Source organism: Pleurodeles waltl, chromosome 2_2, assembly GCF_031143425.1.
Source record: "Pleurodeles waltl isolate 20211129_DDA chromosome 2_2, aPleWal1.hap1.20221129, whole genome shotgun sequence".
NCBI classification, from domain to species: Eukaryota; Metazoa; Chordata; class Amphibia; order Caudata; family Salamandridae; genus Pleurodeles; species Pleurodeles waltl.
This window is the reverse complement of record NC_090439.1, coordinates 674,768,664-674,794,369: the sequence shown is the minus strand read 5'-3', so window position 1 is coordinate 674,794,369 and position 25,706 is coordinate 674,768,664. Positions and strand designations below refer to the sequence as shown.

At 43.0% G+C, this 25,706-nt stretch overlaps 1 protein-coding gene across 1 annotated transcript in view; it reads left to right on the top strand.

The window, feature by feature from the left end:
* CA8 (carbonic anhydrase 8) overlaps positions 1-25,706 on the top strand; it is a 793,085-nt gene that overhangs the window by 345,662 nt on the left and 421,717 nt on the right. Inside the window, exon 3 of the mRNA XM_069220231.1 lies at positions 18,137-18,261. Coding sequence (XP_069076332.1) covers positions 18,137-18,261 — 125 coding nt within the window. The remainder of the gene's footprint in view (positions 1-18,136; positions 18,262-25,706) is intronic.

Sequence of the window (25,706 nt, the reverse complement as noted above, 5' to 3'; positions counted from 1 at the left end):
AACCCGTTATTCATAAAGGAGAACAGTTTCATTTTTTAAGAGCAGGTAGTGGTCCATTGGGCCACTGCCTGCTCTTAATAGATATTATTTACTTTCCCTTGGGGACCCCTTCCTCTTTGCGAATGCATTACCACTAAACTTTTGTACTCTGTAAATTATTGTTTTGCAACTGGAATTCATTCACAAAACATTAAAACATCCCCTTCCAGATTCCAAATTTGTTGTTTGGTCGCAAACCAAATCTGTGATTCAGTAGCTTGCTACCGAATTGCAATTTTGGCTTGATACATGCCAAAATGCTTTTTTCCGGGTGCGGAGAATCGGCCCGTTTGCAACCAGAAAAAATCTTGATATATATGGGCCTAATACTTTATGTGTCATGAGGCACTGAGGGAAGAGCAGCTGCATAGCTATGAGTAGTGCACCAGATGCAGTGGCACTGGCATTCATGGTTTTCAGGGGCACATTGAACCCAAATTATGGCTTTCTGTTACTACCTAAATAGAAGACAAAATACTATTTTCTTACTTTTTGTTAGAGACTATGACACCAGAGCTAATTTACTTAGGGAGAGCTGTCTATTTTCTCAGTTTTTTAACAGTTCAGACCGACCTCTGCTGGCAATGGCAGGCCAATGAAGGGCTGCAGAACATTTTATTTGTTATAGTTTACCTAACTATTGTTACCTTCCAGACCTCTAGGGGCCATTAATCTGCAGTGATTTTTCACCCTCACTTTCCACTGAAAATGCATTTTTTGGTTTGCTTATAACTTTGTTGTCATTAGAAAAAGCTGCACAAAAAGTGGCACACCTCAAATGAAACTGGTTAGGTGTTGGCATTCATGGTTTGATGAAGATTTGTGCGAAAAGTTTAGGAGGGTCAAAACAGATGCAGTTCCCCTTGGAAATTCTGATCTCAACTATAACTAACACCACTGAATGGATTTACAACAACTGCAGAATGAAAGCTACATTTCTTTTTGTGGTTTGCTGTAATCCTTTCTATAGTTTTTGAGAAAACAGCTTTTCAAAAAGGTGTCAGGCAGGCAATAAAGAGTGAAAATTTGGCAGTAACTTGGCTGCTAATGTTTTGGCAAAACCTGTATTTTCTTTTAATTACATTTAATGATGGAGAGGCCAATCCACAAATTGCATATGGTAGTACATTTCGTCGAACTACAACACTACTGCTAACATACTACAAAATTCTATTCACAAACCTGCATGTGGAACTCACTGCCTCCACCTCTCTTATTGTTTATGTGCAGGGATCTGTGAGCCATCCGCTGAGACCCCTGCACAAGAACACACATATTTTTTAACCCCTTCGCTGCCAGGCTTTTTCCCCCTCAGGTGGTAAGGCTTTTTTTGGCTATTTGGGGCAGTTCGCGCTTAGGCCCTCATAACTTTTTGTCCACATACGCTACCCACACCAAATTTGGTTCTTTATTTCCAACATCCCAGGGATTCTAGAGGTACACAGACTTTGTGGGTTCCCCTGAAGGAGACGAAGAAATGACTCAAAATTCAGCAATTATTTTTTTTAATGGGAAAACAGGGCTGCAGAAGAAGGCTTGTGGTTTTTTCCCTGAAAAGTGCATCAACAAAGGGTTTGCGATCCTAAAATCACCTTCTTCCCAGCTATCAGGAACAGGCAGACTTGAATCCGAAAACCCAATTTTTCAACACAATTTTGGCATTTTACTGGGACATACACCATTTTACTATTCTTTCTATTCTTTCTGCTTTCAGCCTCCTTCCAGTTAGTGACAGAAATGGGTGTGAAACCAATACTGGATCCCAGAGAGCTAAACATTTCTGAAAAGTAGACACAATTCTAAATTCAGCAAGAGGTAATTTGTGTAGATCCTACAGGGTTTTCCTTCAGAAAATAACATCTGAAATTAAAAATATTGAAATTGAGGTGAAAAAACAGCCATTTTTCTCAATGTTTTACTTTTTCCTGCAATATCAGATTTTTGAAAGCAATATACTGTTACGTCTTCTGGTTGCGGGGATATAGAGCTTGTAGGTTCAACAAGAACCCTAGGTACCCAGACCCAATAAATGAGCTGCACCTTGCAATGGGTTTTTATTCTATACCCGGTATACAGCAATTCATTTGCTGAAATATAAAGAGTGAAAAATAGGTATCAAGAAAACCTTTGTATTTCCAAAATGGGCAGAAGATAAGGTGTTGAGAAGTAGTGGTTATTTGAACATCTCTGAACTCTGGGGTGCCAATACTAGCATGTGAACTAAAGGGCATTTCTCAAATAGATGTCTTATTTACACACAGTCTTACATTTGGAAGGAAAAAATGTAGAGAAAGACAAGGGGCAATAACACTTGTTTTGCAATCTGTGTTCCCCCACGTCTCCCGATAAAAATGGTACCTCACTTGCATGGGTAGGCCTAATGCTCGCGACAGGAAATGCAACATGTACACATTACATTTTTACATTGAAATCTGACATGTTTTTTGCAAAGTGCCAAGCTGTAAATTTTTAGCCTCTTGCTTAGCCGGCAGCTAGGCAAACCTACTAAACCTGTGCATTTTTCTAAAACTAAACACCTAGGGGAATCCAGGATGGGGTGACTTGTGTGGCTCTCACCAGGTTCTGTTACCCAGAATCCTTTGCAAACCTCAAGATCTGGCTAAAAAACACTTTTTACTCATATTTTTGTGACAGACAGTTCTAGAATCTAAGAGGAGCCACCAATGTCCTTCCACCCAGTGTTCCCCCAAGTCTCCCGATAGAAATGGTACCACACTTGTGTGGGTAGGCCTAGCACCCATGACAGAAAATGCCCCAAAACACAACCTGGACACATCACATTTTTACATTGAAATCTGACGTGTTTTTTGCAAAGTGTCTAGCTGTGGATTTTGGCCACTAGCTCAGCCGGCACCTAGGGAAACCTACCAAACCTGCATATTTTTGAAAACTAGACACCTAGGGTAATCCAAGATGGGGTGACTTGTGGGGCTCTCACTGGGGTTTTGTTGCCCAGAATCCTTTGCAAACCTCAAAATTTGGCCAAAAAACCCACTTTTTCTTCACATTTCAGTGACAGAAAGTTCTGGAATCTGAGAGGAGCCACAAATTTCCTTCCACCCAGCGTTCCTCCAAGTCTCCCGATAAAAATGGTACCTCACTTGTATGGGTCAGCCTAGTGCCCGCAAAAAGAAATGGCCCAAAACACAACGTGGACACATTAAAATGATCAAATACTCAACTACCTGTTTTTCTGGGGGTGACCTGCGTTTTTGGTCCTGGGCTCAGCAGCCATATAGGGAAACCTACCAAGCCCAAACATTTCTGAAAACTAGATACCTGAGGGAATCCAGGGAGGTGTGACTTGCGTGGATCCCCCGATGTTTCTTTACCCAGAATCCTCAGCAAACCTAAAATTTAGCTCAAAAATCACACTTTTCCCACATTTCTGGGTGAGATCACTGCACCGGGACACATTTCCTACCACCCAACGTTCCCCTCAGCCTCCCGGTAAAAATGATACCTCACTTGTGTAGGTGGGCCAAGTGCCTGTGACAGGGAAGAGCCAAAAACATGTCTAAATTGAGGGGGAACCAAAGTGGGTCCAAAAGGGCAGTTTGAAAAAACATTTTTAGGCTGACAAGTGCAGCAGAATTGCTATCAGTATAGATGAGGCAATGCTAAGTGGAAGGGATTTTGTGGATTCCTGCAGAATCTGGAAGATTCCATCACAAAAATGTGGGCAAAATGTGTGAATTCCAGCAAAGTTGGAGGTTTGCAGGGCATGGTGGGTAAGAAAATGGTTCGGGCTGCATGTGAAGCACACCACCCTGGACTCACCCAGATGTTTAGTTTTCAGATTTGTCTAGATCTTGTGGATTTTTCTACATGGCAACCTCCCAAAGTCCAAAAACTGCAGCCCTCACCATTCCAAGTGGGACAATTTTGAGAGTTAGCCAAGCTCTTATGGCCCAAAGGTAAAACCAAAACCCCAAATAATCAAATGTCCTCTTGTTTGCCGTGGGATAAGATGTTTTAGTGTGTGGGGGGAGAGCTGAAAGACTGTTACCCCCTTCAGTTGGGGTGGGGGCATAACCATGCCCATACTGGTTGGTAGCCACCAGCACACTATTTTTTTTAAAATTCCCTGGCATCTAGTAGACTTTCTGCCCCCCCCGGGTGTGGATTGGGGGTAATAGCCCCATCTGCCTACTGATGGGAAGAACAACTTTGGCCCCATTTATTTAGGGTGGGGATATGGCCATACCCCCAACCTCTTATTTTGGAAAAAAATCTTTCCTGGTTTCTGGTGGGCTGTCTGCCCGCTTGGGGGCAGATGGGCCTTCCAAAAACGGCCAACGGTAATGTGCCCCCATGGGGAGTGACCCTTGCCCAAGGGCCTGCCCCCCCCAAAAAAACACACACACACCAATCTCTGGTTCCTAAGTGGTTTCTGCCGCTCCAGGGGCAGATCGGCCTAATAGAAATGGCCTAAAAACAAGTTGCCCCCCCCCCCGGAACGACCCTTGCGTAACGGGTCACCCCCCCTTATCAATATAAATGAAAATAAAAAATCCATGGTGTCTAGTGGCTTCTGCCCCCCGGGGGCAGATCGGCCTAATTAATATAGGACAATCTGCAGAAAAGGCCTAATAGAAAGATTGGCCCCATCCCCCCTGGGAGTGACCCTTGCCTAAGCTGTCGCTCCCCTTATCAATATAATTTTTTTAAAAAATACATCCCTGGTGCCTAATGGCTTCTGCCCCCCCCCCCGCCCGGGGCAGATCAGCCTAATAAATAAAGGCAAATCTGCCCCCAGAGGGGCAGAAAAGGCCTAATATAAAAATAAAAAATTGCCCCCAGGGGTCGCTCCCCTTATCAATATAAATAAAATAAAAAAAATCCCTGGTGTCTAGTGGGATTGCTATGCAATTGTGCTGCAGTAATGCACAGAGAGACATGAAAAGGGAAGGAAAAGCCTTTCCTTCCCTTTTCATGCCTTTCTGCCTCCCGTGCCCCCCATACCGAGGAGAAACTAATCAGTTTCTCCTCCAGCGACGGGAGTTGACCTCTGATGAGGTCAGTGCGCATTGACGTGCTGATGTCCTCAGACGTCACTGGGGGGGTCAGGAGGAGCAGGGGTGGAAGGGAAAGCGATTTCCTTTCCAGCCCTGTCCTTGGGAGTGAGGGGGGAGGCCCTTGGGGGGGAGCGCCAGCGCTTCCCCTGAGGGCCTATACCAGGACATAATGGTTACGTCCGTGGCACCTAAGTGCCACGCCACCAGATGTAACCATTATGTCCATAGCGGGGGAGGGGTTAAGTAAATGTGTGAGGGATGGAAAAGTGGACAGAAAATAGGAAAAACTTACTACTGCAATGGAGAGCTGAAGGGAGGACTAAAGTGGACTAAGGAGAGATCTAAGGGAGGGTAAGGGAGAGGTGAGAGGTTTAGGGAGGAACATGCACCCTCACACAAAATAGTAAGTCCAATGCAATTCTAACACTGCTCTTATATAGTTGCTTCAGCCAAAAACGACCCAAAACAATCATAGATGTAGTCCAGCTCAGACATGGAGTAATTCCAGTACCACACATGGCCAATCAATGGTACTGCAACAGCCTCCATTAGAAAATGTTAGAAAATTGGACTTAAAATAAATCCCTATAAAGATTTATGTTAACAAATATTTGAACTATTTAAAAATATAAATATATTGTATTTAAGGTTTAATAAAAACATAAAAAATATTAATGTAACGCTAACATTTATTAAAATAATTAGATTACGTTTACTTGATTGGATGTATGACTTTCAAGAAGTGATACATAATGAAAAAATATATATATGTACTTTTACTTTAGGTGGGACTCTTTATAATTTAAACATCAGACCGTATATATATATATATATATATATATATATATATATTCACAATTATTTTTGTTTGTTTTAAAATTGTTATTATTGCTGTAACATATTATTAGTTAGCAATAATATTAAAGATAAAATACTCTTTCTTATTTTTTATGCAGGGCTCTCCCAAGTGCCCTGAAAGTAGAATATAGTTGTAAAGCACAACTAGTAGTAACTTTACAGTCAAAGGTGACATTTTTACTGACTCCAAGCTCTATTTCAGGGATGGGGACATGTAAGTGTTCAGTTTTGAGTACTTTACACTTGTAAATCGTGAATTGCCAAAAGCAGTAGAGTTACTCAAACGTGTATTTGTAAATCTACTTGTAGTAAACGTACACATACAGATTTACCTTTGTGAATAAGCCACCTCATTTCTGAGTAGGTTTTGCTGGAATTGTATCCATGACGGTATGTCATGCAGTAATACACTTGGTTGCTGAAAAGTTCTTTTTTTTTATTTCAAGATACATTTTATTAGGGTTTTACATGAGTAAAGAACAACAAAAGTACAACACAAGTAAGGATATAGGAGAAGACACAAATGTATTGTGGGGGTATCATAGCTATTAGTTCAAAACAATACCATAGGTACAGGTAAGGAGATTTGCATGTGTGATGAGGGGATTGAGTATCTGTATATGGAGTGAAGAGTGAATGTGGGATAAGTATGATATTTGTATAGGGGTATCACTGAACTGACTGGTAGGTGGCCACCTAAAAGTAGCTTACCCCTGATGATCGTGTGAGTGTGGGAGGAAGGTGAGAAGGGAATAGGTAGAAGATAGGACAGGCGGTAGAAGATAGGAGGTAAGAGATATGGAGGAGGTATGAGGAGGGGTGGTCAAGATAATGGAGTACAGGAAGGGGGTGGATATGGGAGGGAAGGGTCGGTTGACTATGGATGTGTATTTTGAATACATTTGTCAAATTTGGACCAGATTCTGACTCCTTTTTATTTTTATTTAATCTTTAGATATGTATTCAAGGAGTTGTCCGCTCCTCTGGTGAATTGTATCTAGTCCCACCATGTGTGAGGGCTAAGTTTGGAAAAACCCTTCCATTTAGAGAGAATGACTTTGAGACCAGTTGATACAAGGATATCCAAAGCCTGTGGTCTTCTTCGTTTAGTTTGTGGTGCAAGTCGGGGGGGGGGAGATACCGAGGGAAATGGAGACCATGGTAGGTGCCCATGTTAGTTTTACAATTTTAGATCTAGAAATACTGATTTCCACCCAGATGTTTTCAGAGAAGGTGCAGCTTCGAAGCATGTGTTCCAGGTCTCTTGGTTCTTTCTTACAATTCCAACAATTGTTAGAGTTGTGGAGTCCCATTTTAAACATTTTGGTGTGGGTCCAGTTGGTCATATGAGTCACCCAGTGTTTACTTTGAGCTAAAGTGGGTGTGATTTTGTTTGTTATAAGATTCGCCCAGATGTGAGGCCAGTTCATTGGAGCAGTCTTAGGGCAGTTGGAGTTGAGGAGGAGGGATTCCCATTTATTTTGTAGTGATTTCTTTAACACAGAGCTGGTGGCTGAGAGGAGGAAGTGGAGTTTGGAAGCTAGGTGGCCTCCTTTAGAATATGAGCGAAGAGTAATTGGAAGGTCAGCAGTCACTGGGGTTTGGTGTTTGGAAATATTTACTTTAATTTTTTTTAAATGAAAGAAGTCTAAATCATTTAAGTCAAATTTAGCTTTGAGTTGAGAGAAGGGTCAAGGATTGTGGTGAGAACCAAGTTCTCCTATGTATAAAATACCTTTTTTGCACAATTCTCTAAAAAAATGATTTGCCTTCTAGTTTCAGGTGATCATTTTGCCATAGTGAGGCTAGAGTGGAGTGGCAAATTTTGTTTGGGAGCTTAATGTAAATTTTCTGGAGAGCTTGTGCAGTATCAGTGAGAATGAGTGATGAGTGTTCCATTATTATTTTCTTGGTGGTGAGAAAAGAAATGAGGGTGAGGGGATTCGCTAGCACCTTTTCAGTTTTGAGCCATGAAGAGGAGACGTTGTTTATGAGAGGAAACCAGAGGCTACCTTGTTTAGCTAGGAATGTGTGCCAGTATCTCCTATAGTCTGGTAAGTTTAAGCCACCTAATGATTTTGGAAGTCTTAATATCTTTCAGAGAATTCTAAGTTTTATGGATTGCTATATGAATTCAGTAAGGATTAAATCAATTTTGGTAAAGAAGGTGTCGGAAAGGTGTATTGGTGCATTACTAATTAGGAAAATAATGAGTGGGGAGATCATCATCTTAACAGATTCAATCCTTCCCCACAATGTGATGTATCTAGCGGACCAGTTGTCTATGATATCTTTAATTTTGGATAGGGTCATTTTCTCATTGGAATCCATGGATTCTTTTAGTTATTTGAAAAACCATAGTCCCAGGTATTTTTAATTCTGTCAGAAGCCCATTTGAGGCCAAGGTTACTTATAATGGAGCTGTTACAATGTATATTGAGAGGAAGTACCTCAGTTTTATCTTTATTGAGACAGTAACCAACGGCATGGGCATATTTGCTTTTAGTGGTCATGATGCAGGGTAGGGCTGTGTTTGCTTGGGTAGGAAACAGGAGAATGTCATCTTCATAAGCTGCCACTTTTTGCAGGCTTCCTTTACAGGAGATCCCTGGTATGGAGGGGTCATCTCTGATTTCTATGAGAAGAGGTTCCAGTGTTAGGGGGAATAGTAATGGTGAGAGAGGGCAACCTTGTCTGGTACCTGGATGGAGAGTAAATGTATTTGAAAGGCCACCATTAATACATATTCTGGCCTTGGGTTCTTTGTATAGTGCGAGGATCATTTTGATGAGAGAAGGACCTAGGTTGAAGGTTGTGAGCATGGCATGAAGGAAAGGCCGTGAGCCCTTGTCAAAGACCTTCTTGGCATCCAGAGCTATTGCACAAGAGGGCTCGTTAAGGGTGTGAGCCTTCTCTGTTATGTGGCTGAAAAGTCTGATATTGTCTGCACCATATCTGCCTCTGATGAAGCCTGTTTGGGAGGGATGAGTTATTTTGTTAAGAATGGATTCATGTCTTTGTGCGAGGATTTTCGCATACATTTTGCAATCAATAATTATTAGAGTAATGGGACGATAGTTTTTAAGGCTGGAGTGATCTTTTCTTTCTTTGGGGATGACTATAATCATTGATTCTGTAGATGTGCCTGCAATGGAGCCACTGATGGAAAAATGGGTAAAAGGGTCCTCTAGGGGACTGATTAGAGATGCTGTCCATGTTTGGTAAAAGGATGCTGGGGCTTTTCTGGGTTTGAGTTTTCTGATTGCATTTAGAATCTTTTGTCTGGAAATAGGGCTTTATAAAGAGAGTTTGGTGTCCTTGTCTATTGTTTTGATATTAATCCATTTAAGATAGTTGAAGCAGGATTCATGTGGAAAATAATTACTTTTAGTATAGACTTTACAATAAAAGTTCTCAAAGGTGTTCAAAATGTCCTTCTCATTGCCAGATGGTATGCCATGTTTATCGATTACAGTTATGTTTTAAGTATGAGGCTAGTATTCTACCCATTTGTTTTCGGCCGCAGGCCATGGTGTCTTTGTATCTCTGAAATAGAATGTGAGCTTTGTTACTTAGGATTTTGTTGGATTCGTACTTTAGTTTAGTAAGTTGGTTTAGTTGTGATTTATCCCTCGAGCGTTTAAGGGATTTTACGAGTGTCTTTATGTGGAGTTCCAATTGATCTAAGGCTTTTTTATCATGTTTGTTTTCCCTAGTGTTGGAAGGTGGGTCATTAGTTGTGTGGCCTGCACAAGTAATGGGTCCTCACACGGCCACCACTGGGAACCAAACACCCCATTATTGCGACTGACTCTCATAGGGAAGCATTGCATAGTAGTTCAAGACTAACTCAAGGGAGGTGGTGTGGGCTAGTAATCCCCATTCATTAGCACACAAGCATGACACTCAATAAATGTTTTTATTTGATAAAGTAAAAGTACATTTAATACACACACACTACTCAATACTAGGCAACAATTAACAAATATATACACTTGATGAAATTACTGTTGGATAACATTGTGTAATCATTCTGGTCTCCCCTGAGGTGATATATAATCCAACAACCCACATGACAAAACATTTCCTGGTATCACAATGCAATATTTGACTGTAAGTTGGAGTGAAAGCACCTAAATTTGGCCATAAAATACATCTACTTTGATAAGAGATGCCTGTCAGTCTCATTACTCAATTCAGCATCAACCAGAAACATGTCCAGGCATGTTGGAATAACTTGAAAATAAGGAATACTTTCTGATTATTTTTAGATTACTCTCAGATTATGTTCTAGTTATTCTTGCTTAACCTCAGGTAATGCCATCCAACACCCCTAGAAGGTGCAGTCCCACAAGAAAGGAACAAAAGGTCCAAGAAGCTTGTGCTTTACATTGTGCTGAAACCCTTGGGGAGGAGGTGGGGGTTATAATTCTGTTGTCCCACTCAACCTAGGGTGGAGACACAAACGTTGCTCCTGCAGCTCCCCCTGTCTGTGGGCACTTGGTAGGTGGTGGCCCCATCTTTTTGGGGCCACCACGAGCTGAGAACTAGGCTCATGGCGATGCTGGGCCTCGCAAGGTGTTGTGGGCCGGGATGCATATGTGATGAGCGGCTCTCTCGTGCCATGGAGAGCCACTTTGCTTTAGTTTATCCCACCTGGACACCTCCTGCATGGCTGCCTTGTTGGAGGGCAGCGCAGGGAGCGCACCGCTGGGGGGCTCCAGTCCCACCCTGACACCTGTTTCATGCTGCCTCTTTGTTGGAGGACAGCGCACTGGGGAGCCCAACCCTGGCAGTCCTCGTACTGGGGGGTGTTCGGTCCCACCTGAACACCCCCCTAAGGTTAGGGAGCGGCTTGGGGAGCCCACCCTCAACTGCTGCAACCAACGCCCCGCATGGCCAGCACCTCCAGGTGCTGCCGTGGGAGCCGGCCCTGCACTTGATGTCTGTCCGCTCCTGCGGGCAGATGCGAGCGGCTTCGGCAGTGGGGTGGGCCACCTGGGGGGAGTGCGATGGCACTTCCCCCTCCTCCTCTCTTGCAGCATCTGGCCCTGAGATGGGTTCCAGGCCCCTCCTCTACTTCCTGGGGAGCGCAGTGGTACTCCCCACTCTCTTCTTCACAGAGCCCCGGGATGGAGTCCGGGGCCCCTCTGGGTGGCTTCACAGGGGCACAACAGCACCCTGACTTCTACAGAGGCCCGGGATAGGGTTGGGACCCAGTTGGTATTTTCACAGGGAGCGCAACTGCGCTCCCCGGCTTTGTCTTTGATGGCCGGCCCCTTCCTCAGTTGGTGGCCATCTTCGTGGGGGGCGCAACGCCCCCTCCTGGCCATCCTTCTTGGCGGGCCCCAGGATGGTGTCCAGGGCCCCCTTCCTGGATTTTTAACAGGGTGCGTAACGGCGAAGGGGGCACCGTATTGGGGTCTGGGGCCCCTTCACCATCACGGCAAGGAGGGGTGTGCGGCAGCACCTGCCCCACCTTGTCTCCATGAATAGGCCAGGCTTCATGGGGTCCCCTCTTCTGCCACGGGGGCACACCCTCAGCTCCTCCTCTTCTTGGGGACAGCCCTAACCCACCCTGAGGGCATCGACCAGAGTGGCTGTGGAGCTCTACACGCTTCGTCGCTCACTCTGAAATAGGTCAAAAGTCACAGATCTTCCCCTTGGGATATCTCAGGCCCTCAAGGGCCCATTTTGATGATCTTGGTGTTTTGCCTCCTAGTGATGAGCCCATGCCACCAGGAGGACTTTCGTTAGGCCTCCTGGCCTAGAAGGGTTCCAGATTGTAGGTAGCCAATCCCACTGACTCCCTGCGCCAGCCTTTCTTCTGGGTGTCCTCCTTTTCTTCTGGGTAGTACGGTCTCCTTGTGCCAGCCTAGCGTTTCCCCCAAATAGTCCTCAGTGGTGGGTAAAGGGGCCAGCTTACCTGGCCCTGGCATTCACCTCGCCAGGCCTGAAGTCATTCAGGGTTAGGGTCCCTGCCCCAGAGGGCAGTCATGGGGTTCTTCCTTCCAGTTGCCCATGACGGCTGTCTGCAGTCACAGTGTCCATTAGTGAAGCACAGCCAAGCGAGAGAGCTCTCCCCTGTGAAGGACCTTTTAAGTGGGGGTGGAAGTGTCCAGCAGGCCTGCACCTCTGGCCTATCCAGATGTAGCACATCACTTCCTTCCCCCTGTCCCCTCCTTCCTGCACAGTCTTCTGAGATAGCTCAAAATGGCGTTGTCAGGAGCGATGGCCACATGTGCTCTGAAACTGACAGCTGGCTGATTGATGCAAGGCCTGACTCAAGAAGCTGGCTAGAGCCGTAATTTACCCTAATCCTGAGCTGAGTCAGAGAAAGATGGCATTTCTGGATGACCCATAAGTTGTACAACTAGGCTTTTGTAACCTACTGCATCAATCTTTTCCTACAGGTTACAGTGTACATTGGTGTGACTCTGGTCTCTGTGGGTCCTAAGGGGACCTGAGTTATGCCCTAGGCCACGCTTTTCCATTTACATTTAATGGAGTGTCCCTCCAGTGAAAAGACAATGAGCACAATGAATATCCCTCACATGTGTACACCCATCTCATGAGACCTACTCCAGGTCACCACCCACTCTGCATAGTTCCTTCTGTGCCAGGTGACCTAAGTGAAGTTCTTGGACTGCACACACCAGGATTCCTCCCCGGGCAGCCCTCACATAGGTGCACACCCATGTGCACACATGGTCTTGTGTAACCAGCCCGGGGCCTCCTACTCTTGCTGTGGCACAGCAGCCTTTCCTTAGCAAGGCAGCACCCGCGGTAAACAGACGCAGTCCATTTTACCATGAGTCTACTGTGGGTCAGTCCCCGACTAGGAGGCTTCCTCACAATAAAGGTAAAAAACCAGATGGTCAAAAAGTGAAAAATCAGGTCAGACCAGGTGGCCGGAACTGTCTTCTCACACCTAGCCATAAGCTTGATCATGTGTCCTTTAATTGTGGCCTTACAGAGCGTCCCACATTATTTGAGGATTAGAGACAGAGTTTTTGTTAGCTTCTAAATAGTGTTCAATCTCATTTTTGATCAATTCCTTAAATCTATGGTCTTCTGAAATGAAGTTATTCATCCTCCATATTTTGGGCGTAGGTGCAATATCAGCGATATCATAGAGTAAGGAAATGCAGGTGTGGTCAGATACCAAGATAGGTTCAATGTTTGGATTTGAGGTGCCTGAAACATGTAGATCATCTACTAAAATATAACTGATTCTTGAAAATGAGTTGTAGGGATAGGAGAAAAATGAATAGTCCTTGCCTGTAGGATTGAAGAGTCTCCAAACGTCTTTTACATTATGAGTTTTACAAAGGTTTAGCATTTGTTTGTGAAACGTGTTAGGTCCAAAAGAGCAAGCAGAGTTCCTGTTCAGAGTGCCATCCCATGGGACGTTGAAGTCTCCACCCATAATTAGTCTACAGCAGTTAATCAGAAGGGAATTGTTTTTTACTAAGGTTAGTCCAATAGATTGAGTTATAGATATTTGGAGCGTAGATATTCACAACTGTACAGTCAGTATTGTCTTTATGTAGTGCTGTAATAGGCCATCTGCCTTCTGGATCATCCACAGATGAGATAATGGTGAGACCAGAGGAGGTAGATATAAGGGTAATTAGGCCATTTTTCTTGTTTATAGCAAGGGCACATGAAATGTCACCCACCCAGGATTTCTTTAGAAGGAGAGCTTCTTTTACGTTGACCTTCCTCTTGAGTTTATGAGGATAGGCTAGGATTTTCTGTCTTTAAGTAGGCTGCCTTAAACCCTTAACATTGAGGGAGATGGTCTTTAAGGTGTGCATAAGGCATTGTTGGGAATTGATTTAGAGCAGATCCATGTCTCATGCCATGGAGGAGGCGGAGGATGTGAACGGTGGAGAGTGGGGTAGGGAGCCAGAGGGCTAGGAAGTATAGATGGGCATAAGGAGGAAGGTAGGGAAGAGCCAGAAGATCTGAGGCAGCAAAAGAAAGATATGAAGGAAGAAATGGATAGAATAAGAAGAAGAGGGGATGAGGGTAGTACAAAAGGTAGTATAAATGCAAGTAACATGTGGCGGGGTACCCTCCAAGAAGAGAGTGGACAGTGGGGACCACTGGAGGAAGAGACTAGGATCGAGGATCTGTGCGCTTCCTCCACTGATTAAGTATGAATTGTGCATGGACTAGTACACAATAGCTATGGGCTATTGTGTGAGTGCCCTTTCGATGTGCTATGAGGGGTTGGGATTGATAATTAAGGAGCAGAGTGAAATGATGCGTAAAGTGAGATGATAGAGCTGAGTTTGGGGGAATGTTAACTGAATGTAATTGAATCCCTTAGTGTTGTTTAGTGAGAGTTTGATAAAGACCTGTGGGAGTAGGTTGGGTAAGTAGGGAAATGGAAAAGTACCTGGTGCAGTCAGATATTGTAGCTTGAACAAACAAATCTTTTGTAACTGAAATGCAAGCATTTTAGAACACTATTTCATATCATCAAGGCAAGCCACAGGAACAATTCTAAGCTTGTTGAAATTATGGAGCCCTTAAAGGACTTTAATGCATAGATTAATTGGCAATACTGCAGTGTAGCAAACTGGGAACATAAAACCGCTATGCAGTATATAAATGCAGCAGTGTTGTTCTAGTAAAAATAGATATACACAGTGAAAGCAGTTCAAACTCTATTAGTAAATGTTCTATCAATGGTGGTAGGTGACCTTCGGATCTAACATTAAGATGACCTTCACTGAAACAAGGATTACCTTAGGAGGTCGCAGAAACTATATCTACTAATAGAATATGGCCATATATTAGACAGTTAAATCGAAAGTATAGTAGAGTGGAACAACAGTGCAAAATATTACTGCACATTTACACAGTGCACCTTCGGCAAATGGAGACTGGTAAAGCAAATATAGGGAGTAATGAAAAGGGGATGTTAGCGGAGGAAAGGCCAACCGATGGGTTAGTGAAGTGCATGCCCGTGCTGTCTAGCTTATCGTAGACATATGTGTTTAGATACATAAGGCCACATGATGATGTTAGTCTGGTGTTAGACAACCATGTTATTAAAGAAGAACTACTGATTGTTGATGCAGGATTCTGTAAGTAGGTGTTAGCATTTATTAGCTCTTTTAAGAGCCTGTTAGAACTTGTTAGCTTGGGGTGGTTATGAAGCACGTTGGCCAAGAGGCAATCTGACAATGTTAGGAGTTCATTTTCATGTCTTGAATGTCGGTGAAGAAGGTGTCCAGGTCTTTCAGATCATCAAAGATATTTGATTTGCTATTGTAAGTTGTCTTTAAATGGGTAGGACAGATAAAGAAAAATGTCATTGATAAGTCTCTTAGAACTCGACGTTGGGATAGGAATTCTTTCCTTCTTTTGACGGTGTCTTTTGAGTCGTCTTGATCCTGATAGATAAGCCCTGCCATTTGATCCTCTGCATCTTCTTGGTCCGATTACGGAGAGCTTCGGTGTGTGAGTAGCATAGGGGTCTTATGATGAGGGCTCTAGGTGCATCAGAGTTTTTCATAGTGTGGGTAGGTACTCAATGAGCCTGTGTTATTTCAAAGTCTTTGGCAAATTGTATACCTAGGACTTGTGGTATCCATTGTTCTATGAATGTTGCACAAGGATGAGCCTGGTTTTCCATTCCTTCTGGTAATCCAAATATTCGTAAATTGACCCGTCTGGTTTTGTCCTTTAACTCAGTGATGCTTTTTTCTAGTCTAGCTAGTTTCACCATATTATTTGAGATAATTTTAGCAGAGTTTTTCTATGGTCTTCCAGTTAGCTTATACTCCCCAGCAGACAAATGTTCTGTTTCAAGGAGGAAAGGTCTATTTGCATAGATTCCATGGTATTTTGGTGGATTGCGTGAGGGTGTGCAGCGTATCAAGGTTTTGAATGATCAAGTCCAAGGTCGCGCTATTGTCCGATTTTGCTTTGATGGGGGATTCAGGGGTGGGTGGTTCCTGTTTTGACCTTTCTTGGGCCGGTTTGAAATCTTTGGTGGTCCCCCTTGCATCAGTTGTTCTCTGTTCAGCCATGCTGGGGAAATGGATAATGTTGTGTGCACAGGGTAGCGCAGGAGGTGTGACCCTATTTACAGGTAGGGGGTGTAAGTAGATGCAGCTGCAGTAAATGAGTTGCTATTTGGCTTAAAAGAGGGAGAGTACTGTGACCTGAGGAGAGTCTTAAAGAAACAATGAGCATCCATGATGGCCATCTTAAGGACAGACACAGGGAAGTTTAGAATGTAAACTGTAGACATTAGCTGGCAACATAGGTTGGTGCTCCTGTAGTAATTACACCTCTGGTAAGCGGGTAGAAGTAAGAGAGAGCACTTTCATTTGCATGGAGGTCAAAATAAACAGCACAATGGTCGTTGGTTACTTTAGAGTCCCCGTGGGGCCATGATAGAGCAAGACAAACACAAGGGTTTAGTGGCTCTGGGAGAATCCTGATTCAGAAAACGGCTTCAAAAGTCAGTTGGAGGTCCCAGGATAGAGCGCTGTGTTCACTACATTGTGAGCAGACCATGGCTGACCTCACCGGGATAAGGAAGCAGGTTACTGCAGTATGCAGGGAAGAAATGTTTTCGCGTGAAGCAGAGCTTGCAAACTGAGCCACCATTTTTGTCTGGCTGTAGCCACACCTCTCCACAGTTGCAGAAAAGTTCTAAATATCATTTAATATTTTTTGCCTACCAAATTCTTCCACCAACCTAAACCTTATAAATGTTAAGAACATAAAATATTTAGAAGAGTTACCAACCAATTTTAACATTTTTTAAACTGTGAATGCATCAGGAATGGGTCCTGATAGGATTCACGCCTTTTAGATGCAGGACACACAAAGAGTATTGAAGAAGGGATATCATAGGATTTATTTTCATGAAGGCAAAAGGTTAAGTGCTTGGGTTAGCTTGTAAGGACAGTGCAGCTTCTTAGAGCAAGCTTTGTGACAAAGTTGTCAGACCTTTTGCACGTTGCTGACTTCCAGTCAAACTGATTTTCCTGCAAAGTGGAAATTTCAAACACTTTGCATAAGAATGTCCTCAGCGTCATTGGGATCCTCATGCAAACACTGGGGTCAATTCACAAAGACATTTTCGAGTATGTGAAGCACACCTAAAGATAGTATCATTTTATGCACTACTAGATGCAATTCACTGAGATAAAGATGGAGATTCCTGCCTATGCATGTCCTAAAACCTGGGCTTAATTCACAAAGGGACAAGTTCACAAAGATTTACTCTTGCAGTACTCCTGAATTCTATGAGTTAGCCAAGTGTTCTACAAAAGGGTAGATCTGTTGCAATTCAGTAAATGTAAACCTACATCTTCAGGCTCAAGTCTACTTCAGCCAATTAACTACTACTACAGATTTTTGAAAATACAAGAAAATGTGTCTACTAAGTAAAGTTGTATTGTATTAATATTATTTATTTTTCTTGGTCCAGGAGTTTACTTTTGAGTCCAGGGATGCAAAAGGCTTTCACAATCTAAATAATACTTAACACTTAAGTTAATGATGCAAAAAAACACTTGCATTTTCACTATGTACCCAATGGCCAGACTGTTTTTGTCATTCAAAAGGGATATCTGCATTAAACAGACCACTGCTGTAGACTGTAAAAATGATTTCAATTAATTTTGAAATTATTAAAATAAATTATTTTGCATGAAAAACGTTTTGTAGTATTAATGTTATTATACTATTGTAAAAGGTAAAATAAAAATGTGTACTCCGTTCCTCTACCTTACAAAACTTATTGGTAACAGGCATCCTCCATTGACAAACAAATAAACATGTTACTATAGAGGCTGTAGATGCACCCATCTCTTATACCAGTCAGGGGTTAAACATCAAATCAGCCCTTATTTGATTCATTAGTATGTAGTAAATCACAGTTATGGTGTGTATGGAGCAATGCCTTCTAAGTAATCCATTTCTATTTGAGATGATTCTTGTACATTTTATGTACCCTGCCTTGCACCTGAACGCACAGAGGGGGGGATGTGCAACTCCTCAAGGGGTTAGAGTGCTCCTCAGTTCCTGAGTGATCTGTTTCAATGGGCTCATATTCTGTGTAATGATCAAGAACAATGCCATCACAAACCTCTATTTTAATGTTTTTGTCATACTCTTGGTGTGTGTATGTGAGCTCTGCCACTGATAACTTGTGCTTTGTTTAGTTTTACTAGGTGGCCCATTGCCTCGTGGCCATGAATTTGAATTACACGAAGTACGATTTCACTGGGGAAGAGAAAACCAGCGTGGCTCTGAACACACAGTGAACTTCAAAGCTTTCCCAATGGAGGTAAGACTTTTTCACAGTGAGACAACTGTAGTACATCACAGAAATCGGTTTACTACACTGTATTAATTTTACAACTAGGCTTTGACAATCACTTTGTAAAATGATGTGTTGATACATGTATCCAATGTAATTTAAAGTGACAGCGCTGAGGAGATGTTAGACAGTTAGTGATTGGTTCTGAGCGAGGACATCTGGCTCTGTCCCCTTTAGTTTCACCCCCAGGTCAGCCAATGCCAAAGTTAGAACAAACTGTTTTTCAGAAATAAAAGTACACACACATCTTTCTTGGGGCATGGGCTGTTCTTGCTGTGATTACTCTTATGATGACACACTGCCAGAGAGTCAGTGACACCCATGCATTCCCTAAACCTGCAGTCTGAAGGCGGGCCCACAGTCTCCAGTATTTGCTGGGCTGACAAGCTCACAGCCCTGATGCTTGTGAGGTCATCAGTTGGGCAAAGACATAAGCACTCATTAAGACCCTGGCGGTCGGTGGTAATATGGTGGAAAGTACTGCCAACAGGCTGGCGGTACCTTTCGCCATATTATGACATTGGCGGTTTGGAATGTACCACTCCGACTGCCCCAGCAGTAAAGGCCGCTGGGCTGGAGATTGCCGGCAGCCGTCACTGTACCGCCTGCAGGATTTATGACCCCACCTACCGGCATGGTCTTTGTGGCTTCCTTTCCGCCATAAAAACCATGGCGGTAGGCACTATCAGTGACAGCGAATTCATTCCCTGTCACTGATAGGGGTCTTCCCCACTCCCACACCCCCTCTCCAGATTCCCCCAGCCCCCCTTCCTCACCAGACCCACCCTTCATACACGACCCTCCCTTCACACACGCTTACACACACCCATTCCCACATTCATCCATGCATGCATACATCCATACACACACACATCCGCACACACTTACATACATATACGCAGACACGCTTTCACACAATACAACATACATGCACTCACACCCCAGACATGCACACACATACAACACTCAACACACACCTGCATCCACGCACGTTCAGATACCCCCACACACACTCCACTGTCTGAGCGCCCACATACCTTTGTGTAGAGGGTCTTCCAACAGGAGATGAGACAGGGCGCTGCGGCTGTCATAATACAGCTGGCGGTGGTCTACTGGCATGGCGCTACTGCTGGCAGCAGCGCAACCTTACCGCCATCTGCTGGCATGGCCACAGCCGGATTTCCGCCATCCTTCTGGTGGAAATCCAGCTGTGGTCATAATATGGCGGATGTCTGGTGGCCCAAGGAACGTTCTTTTGGCGGCTGTCGCCGTGGCGGTAGGCGGTTTTTACCACCAGTATCATAATTAGGGCCATAGCCTTCATGACCAGTCTCCTCCCACTGATGATATGGGGGTAATATTTTTTTAGTCTGATGCCCTTTATCACAGGGCTTCACATCAGTCAGGGAGTGGAGAAGATGGTCACCTCGCCCTTTCCCAACTCGTAACAGTCAAGTGGGGCTGATTGGGGAGTTGGAAAAGGATGCGGTAGAGGCTGCAATCAGGTGGGAAGCTCAGAAATCGAGTCTGCGTAGTTTGTCATTACACACAAGGTGTCTGCTTCCCATGCTACTGGTAAGTGCAGGACCGTGTGGATGCCATTAATTTGAGCTCTAGCCCCGTGTCTTTGTTTCACTGGCAGCCAGTTGCTGAGGAGCAGACAGGGGGTGCGCAATGTGGGCGTGTGTCGGTGTCACCTAGAAGCTTCCCTTAATAGTGACAGTCCTCAGGGTTCCACGGCACCAAGAGAAAAACGTAAGCAAATAAAAAAAACTTAGCAGGTTTTGCTCCAGGCAGTTGCACCCTTTATTCACTGTAATTCAGTGAAGCAATACAGTAAAAATCACGGGAACAAAGCAGGTTGCTCTGACTCTGTTAAACTGGAGTACATAGTGAGCGAGTTTCTTACTACATGATACATGAACTATTATTTGTTTTTAGCTCTGTGAAAGGAGACACGCTGAGATCATGGGTTGTGAAGTGCAAACCCCTCTGACCCAGTGGAGCAGGGTTGGGAGTGTGGGGGCAGGTGGCCTAGGGGAAGCTGGCACCAAGATAACACTGGCTGTAAATGAGCTCACAGAGCAGTTGTTGGGCCATGGCCAGGCTCACAGACAGCTCACTGTTCATGAAGTCTGTCAGGCCCAGCAGCAATCACATGTACCAGTCTTCAGTCCCCACCACAGAGGTACAGATAGGAGTGGTCTCAGATTTGCACCCAGTAGGCATGTGCAGCACAAACTAACTCAAAAACAGTCACAGTGTCTATAGTTGTAAAGCCGATTCTCGTACCACAAGGTGCACAAGAAGCAGCCTCTGCTCTCCACCACGTGCCACAGATTACTGCTGAGCTACTGCATGTACTGCTCTTTGGAACAAGGAGGGCAAGTAAACAGGCTTAGGGAATGGGAGGATATGCTTATGACAAGATTCCAGACTCCATGCTCATTCTCAGTGGAAACACTGAGAGGGTTCTATGAAAACTCATCATTAGGTGTACTGCATAGGTGGTGCTGTCTGAGCATGTGATCTTGTGGTTGAGCCTACTCCTTAATTTGTAGGTCTAATTAATTTTGTTTTTCTTAGTGCAGAGGGGTGAGGAGACATACATCAAATTAATCAACTTTACTTACATTTCAGCCTATTGGCCACACATTAAATCTCAGAGACCAACTCAAGTTTTAGAGGGCTTTATTACAGACTCAAAGTCAAACTTACATAAATGAGTCTCAAACCATGGTATAAATGTACAAAATCACCAAAGGAGAATTAAAGCAATGCACAACATTATATTTCACCAGCATGGACAGAACCAATATTTTAATAGCGACAATAAGAAAAAATGTCTGATGCTTTAAATCCAAGCTCAAGTTTTCCTGCCTTCCATTGAATATCGATTACAACTATTCTAAATACTAAGATAATTTCAGAGAAAAGCATCAGCACTACAGAAACATCTGTAGAGATTCTGTTGAGAGGTGAGTAGTGTAAAGCCACTTAGAAAAATAGAGTGTGGGGTCTGCTTTAGTCAGGTGGTAAATGGAACCTGCATATACAACTAACTAGCCCACACTCAATTCCTGGTTCTTCCAGAAGCTGACATCACAGCCAAAATCTTTCCATTGAACAACAGTTCTATAAATCATTCACCTAATTGACAGTTGAATCTTTGAAGTAAGACTAGTCTGGCCTTGATTCACTCCCATGCTCAGGAATTTCAGAAGGTAGTTTAGCTGATATTTCCACATTACTCCTGCTGACCTCGGTAACACGCCTTCTCAGGCCCCCTTATCTTCCTTGCATATTAGAATCCTCATTACCCAGAGATTCATACCATTGTACCTGCAGCTTAAAAAAAATGCAATAAAACAAGCTTAACGTTGAAGATTAAAAACACAGAAAGAACTCGGGCCTTCACTCCCGGCCAAGCTTACATAAAAATGATTTCATATTTGTTTTAAATGATTTTCCACACTGTTCTCATAATGAAAATAAAATCATTATGGAAGTAACATTTCTAACATACTATAACATAAACATACTTCCAAATAATGAATAAATGCAGGTGACATGAAACGTTATATTCATATGTGCACTTAAGTTGTATACATTTCAGTGTATGATAACTCCTTTATTTCATGTTTTAAGAAGCATAATGTCACAGCCAAGTTGGGCTCTCTCACATACCTCATTAGTATGTTGTAATTTCAGCAGCACAGTAACTTTGGAGGGACCTAGGTGAGTCTTGTTGATGGAGAAGGTACGTCTTTGAAAAAAGACCCCTAACCCTTTTTTGCTGCTGAATTACCTCTTATACCATGATCTTACACCTGGAAAAATAAAAACAACATGGAGAGGCCTGCACTGGCAGGCTTTAGATGAATAATGATGAGAGTAGTGCCATGTGTGTTTGTGTGTGTGTGTGTGTGTGTGGGGGGGGGTTAACAGCAATGGACATTTTGTAAAGAAATATGAGGCATGTTTGATAGAAAATGTGATGCACCCCTAATAAATAAGCGCACACATGTTGTTCTGTGAAAAGGAGTGGAATGCACTTTTTATAAGGATATTTAGCTTCATCCAGATGTGATGAATGGCCTGGTGTTTATTTAAGGAAAGGTTTTGTGCATTTATTTTCATTGTTGGGTTGGCCTTTTAGGCAAGCTGGCAGTGCCAGATGGGCCACCTAGAAAGGGTCAGTTTTCAGTGCCAGAATGCCTGAAAGGTCAGTCAAAGTCTGTGCATTTTTAAGGCAAAAACTAGATAAACAACATTGATACATACACGTGAAGCTGTGTAGATCATCTTTTGTCAATAGTCAGATGCATATTTGAATGTTAGTCTGCATGGTTGGGAGACAGTCTGAGACAGTCTGAGCACTTGGGGTACAGTCTCATAAACATTTACAAGGGAAGTTTGCTGCATAATGGTGCCATTTCAAGATGTCCACAGCAAATTTGGGGACAATCTGGTGTATATTTCGGACTCAGCCTGTTGCGTTTTGTTGGACATACTGGTGCAGATGTGAGGGGTTGCCCAAAAGGGTGCAATCTCAGGCATACTAGAGTGGCATTCATATATATTTTGCATGTTTATGAGGAAGACAAGTTTATTTTGTAGATTATTTCATAAGCCAGTTTGTGATGCACAAAGTGAATGTCAGGCATGATATTTTTGACATGCGTAGACCATTCTGCGCTAAAGGCACAGTAATCTAATTTTTTTTGTCACAAAACTGTAAGGACATTTATGTGTTTTAGAAGCGGGGTTTGTGACACAGAAATAAGACAAATCTGTCTTTTATGCCAGTACAATTTATATGCCTAGATCGGAAGTCAGTGCTTTAGAGGGGAAAACAAAATTACGTTATAATGCAAACAGCTGTTTTCAGAACATGCCAGGGTTGCCTGCTGTCACCTAGGCCGGCGATCACTTGGTAGCTATAGATTGGCTGCCGGGCACCAGTTCTACTTGTAGCTCAGTACTACATTAGTAGATTTAATGTCATGATATGCAATATGACATGCTAGCTCAGATGTTTCAGTTCCTGCCGCGTAGAGCAGTTTATAATTGTAAGGTCACAGTAAAAGTCCTGATACTCCGCCTTCCATCTGTTTGACCTGAACAAAATGAGTGTTAATATTAAACGGTTGCCAGAGGATGTCATTGTGAGATGGATGGACCAGTACTTAGCATTAATTTAAATCTAGAGCATTCTGGGTATTGTAGATTTAGTTAATTCCGATTGGCCTATTGGTGTACCAGATTACACTATGGTTTCTATTATCTTGATGTTTGGAGGTCAGGCATTTTGCAGGGGCCTTTGTAGAAATGTTTTGACACCTGCACCTACTTTCTATGTACAAAGTAAGCACTAGTGAATATTTTGATGGGTGCCTATAAGGGCTGTCTGTAAAACCGGTGGTATTTTTTACAAATGTAATTGTAAACTGTGTTGTTAAAAGTGCAATTTGGCACATTTGGTCAAAACATTCTTGAAAAGAACCTCTGCAGAATACCCTGAGTAAAATTAGGCTTTCTCGTTAGGATCAGCTACTTCAGTTCTGGTCACCAATTTAAGCCCCACCAGTTTCAAAATTCACTGGCTGTCACTATTGTCATATCTTTCTAATGTTTTAGAGCCCAACGCAACAACACAACCTTCTCGAGCCACATTCCCCTTCAGTTAATGTCATTTGTTTTGCTTGTTCCTTGTCAGGGACACAAACCAAGCTCCAAACTGTATTCCTGCCCACATACCATATGTGCATTGCCAACCACTTTACTGCTCACACGAGAAACAACAAGTATGTATATTAATCATTTGTCAAATAAATCAGTTAGATATTAGATTATTGTTATGTGCTTCAGAATAGCAATATTCGCACTTCTGAATGATTTGCTTAACCGGCATGTATTTATATTGTCTGTTAACTTAAGGATGTTTTCCTTGTTTTAGTATTTGTAGGGCTACGCTGTAGATTTCTGATTGTTAAAAGTGTACTTAAATAGGTATGTTTCTGGTGGGAAACCTTTACCTTACAAACCAATGGGTGACTATCACAGGGACCAATAGAATGTCTCTTTTAAGGATGAAATATGTGCCACAATGTGCAGTGTGGAAGAAAAGCTGACGTTGGATGTTCCCTTTGCCACACTGTGATCCCGCTAATAATGACAAAATCTCAATTTATTATAGGTGAGACATTTTCACACAGTATTGGTTCATTCCAGGTGCAGTCGGGCAATCAGAGAGTCTACTGGCATAGATGTCTCTGTCCTAATTCATTTATGCTAATCTCACAGTGTGTGTCTTGCTTCATTATACAATGGGATTTGTATGTAGTCTGATTGTGCCCTTAAGTAAGCATATTTAAAGCTTTAATGCTGCATGCACTCAGAACCCTAATGTTCCATGATTTGCATGAGTGTAAGCTGATTGGATGGTCAGTAGGAATATAGAATCTTTAGGAGGTTTACTAGAGTTATTATGTTTGAAGCCATGTGAGAGGGAGAGGAGTGGGAAGCAGTCCATATTCATAGTCCCAGACTTTGGTTCTGAAGAATGCAGGTTATAGGTGCTGCTCATGAGAAGACTTTCCCCCATGGGTTTTCTTTTGTGAGGTTTGCTCAATTTAAGGGGACCCCTGCCCCTTGCAACATTATATAAAACATCCTTTTTGTGAATGAAGTGTGGTGGGTGGTTGGTGCTCACTCTTTCAAAGAGTGTTTAAGCTCCAGAATGTAGGTTTAGCTGTGGACTAATTTGTTGTTGTTGGCTTTAGGACTCTGGACACTTTACCACTGTTATCCAGTGCTAAAGTGTGGAGCAGCATAATTCTGGCTTCAACACGGTCGTTACAATAGTAACTTGACAATGTAATAAACATCACATTTACCTTCTGCCTTAGCCTTATTAAACTAAAGTGAAGCATCAGACTTTATTATTAACGGTGCATTCACTGTAGAATTTAGAGGTTTCTTTTATACTTGTGAGAGCTAGTATTTAGCTTTAACATGGACTTTGTAGTTCTCATGCATATTCACATTTGCATAATGAAATGTTGCTTTTGCTAAAAAGCACATTGCATTTATAACTATGCCTTGACTGTTTGTGTTTTACATTTACTGTGAAATCATGCCTTCTGTTATAATTAGATGTTTAACCTTGGTTATTAATGGCCCTTTGCTAAGTTAGCCTGAGTAGGCCTTTGTTTCAACATGTAAATACTTTTTCTGTGCTTCCCGTATTTTTCCTTTGCAGGGGCACATTCTTATTTGCCTAGCTAGTGAAAGGAGTATTGTGTATTAGAAACAGAAAGGCTGAGCAAGAACACCTTGGCACAGATGGATGGTTTGGTGTGCCTCCCATTCATTCACTATCTTGACAGAAGAACCTCAAGGCCTACCTG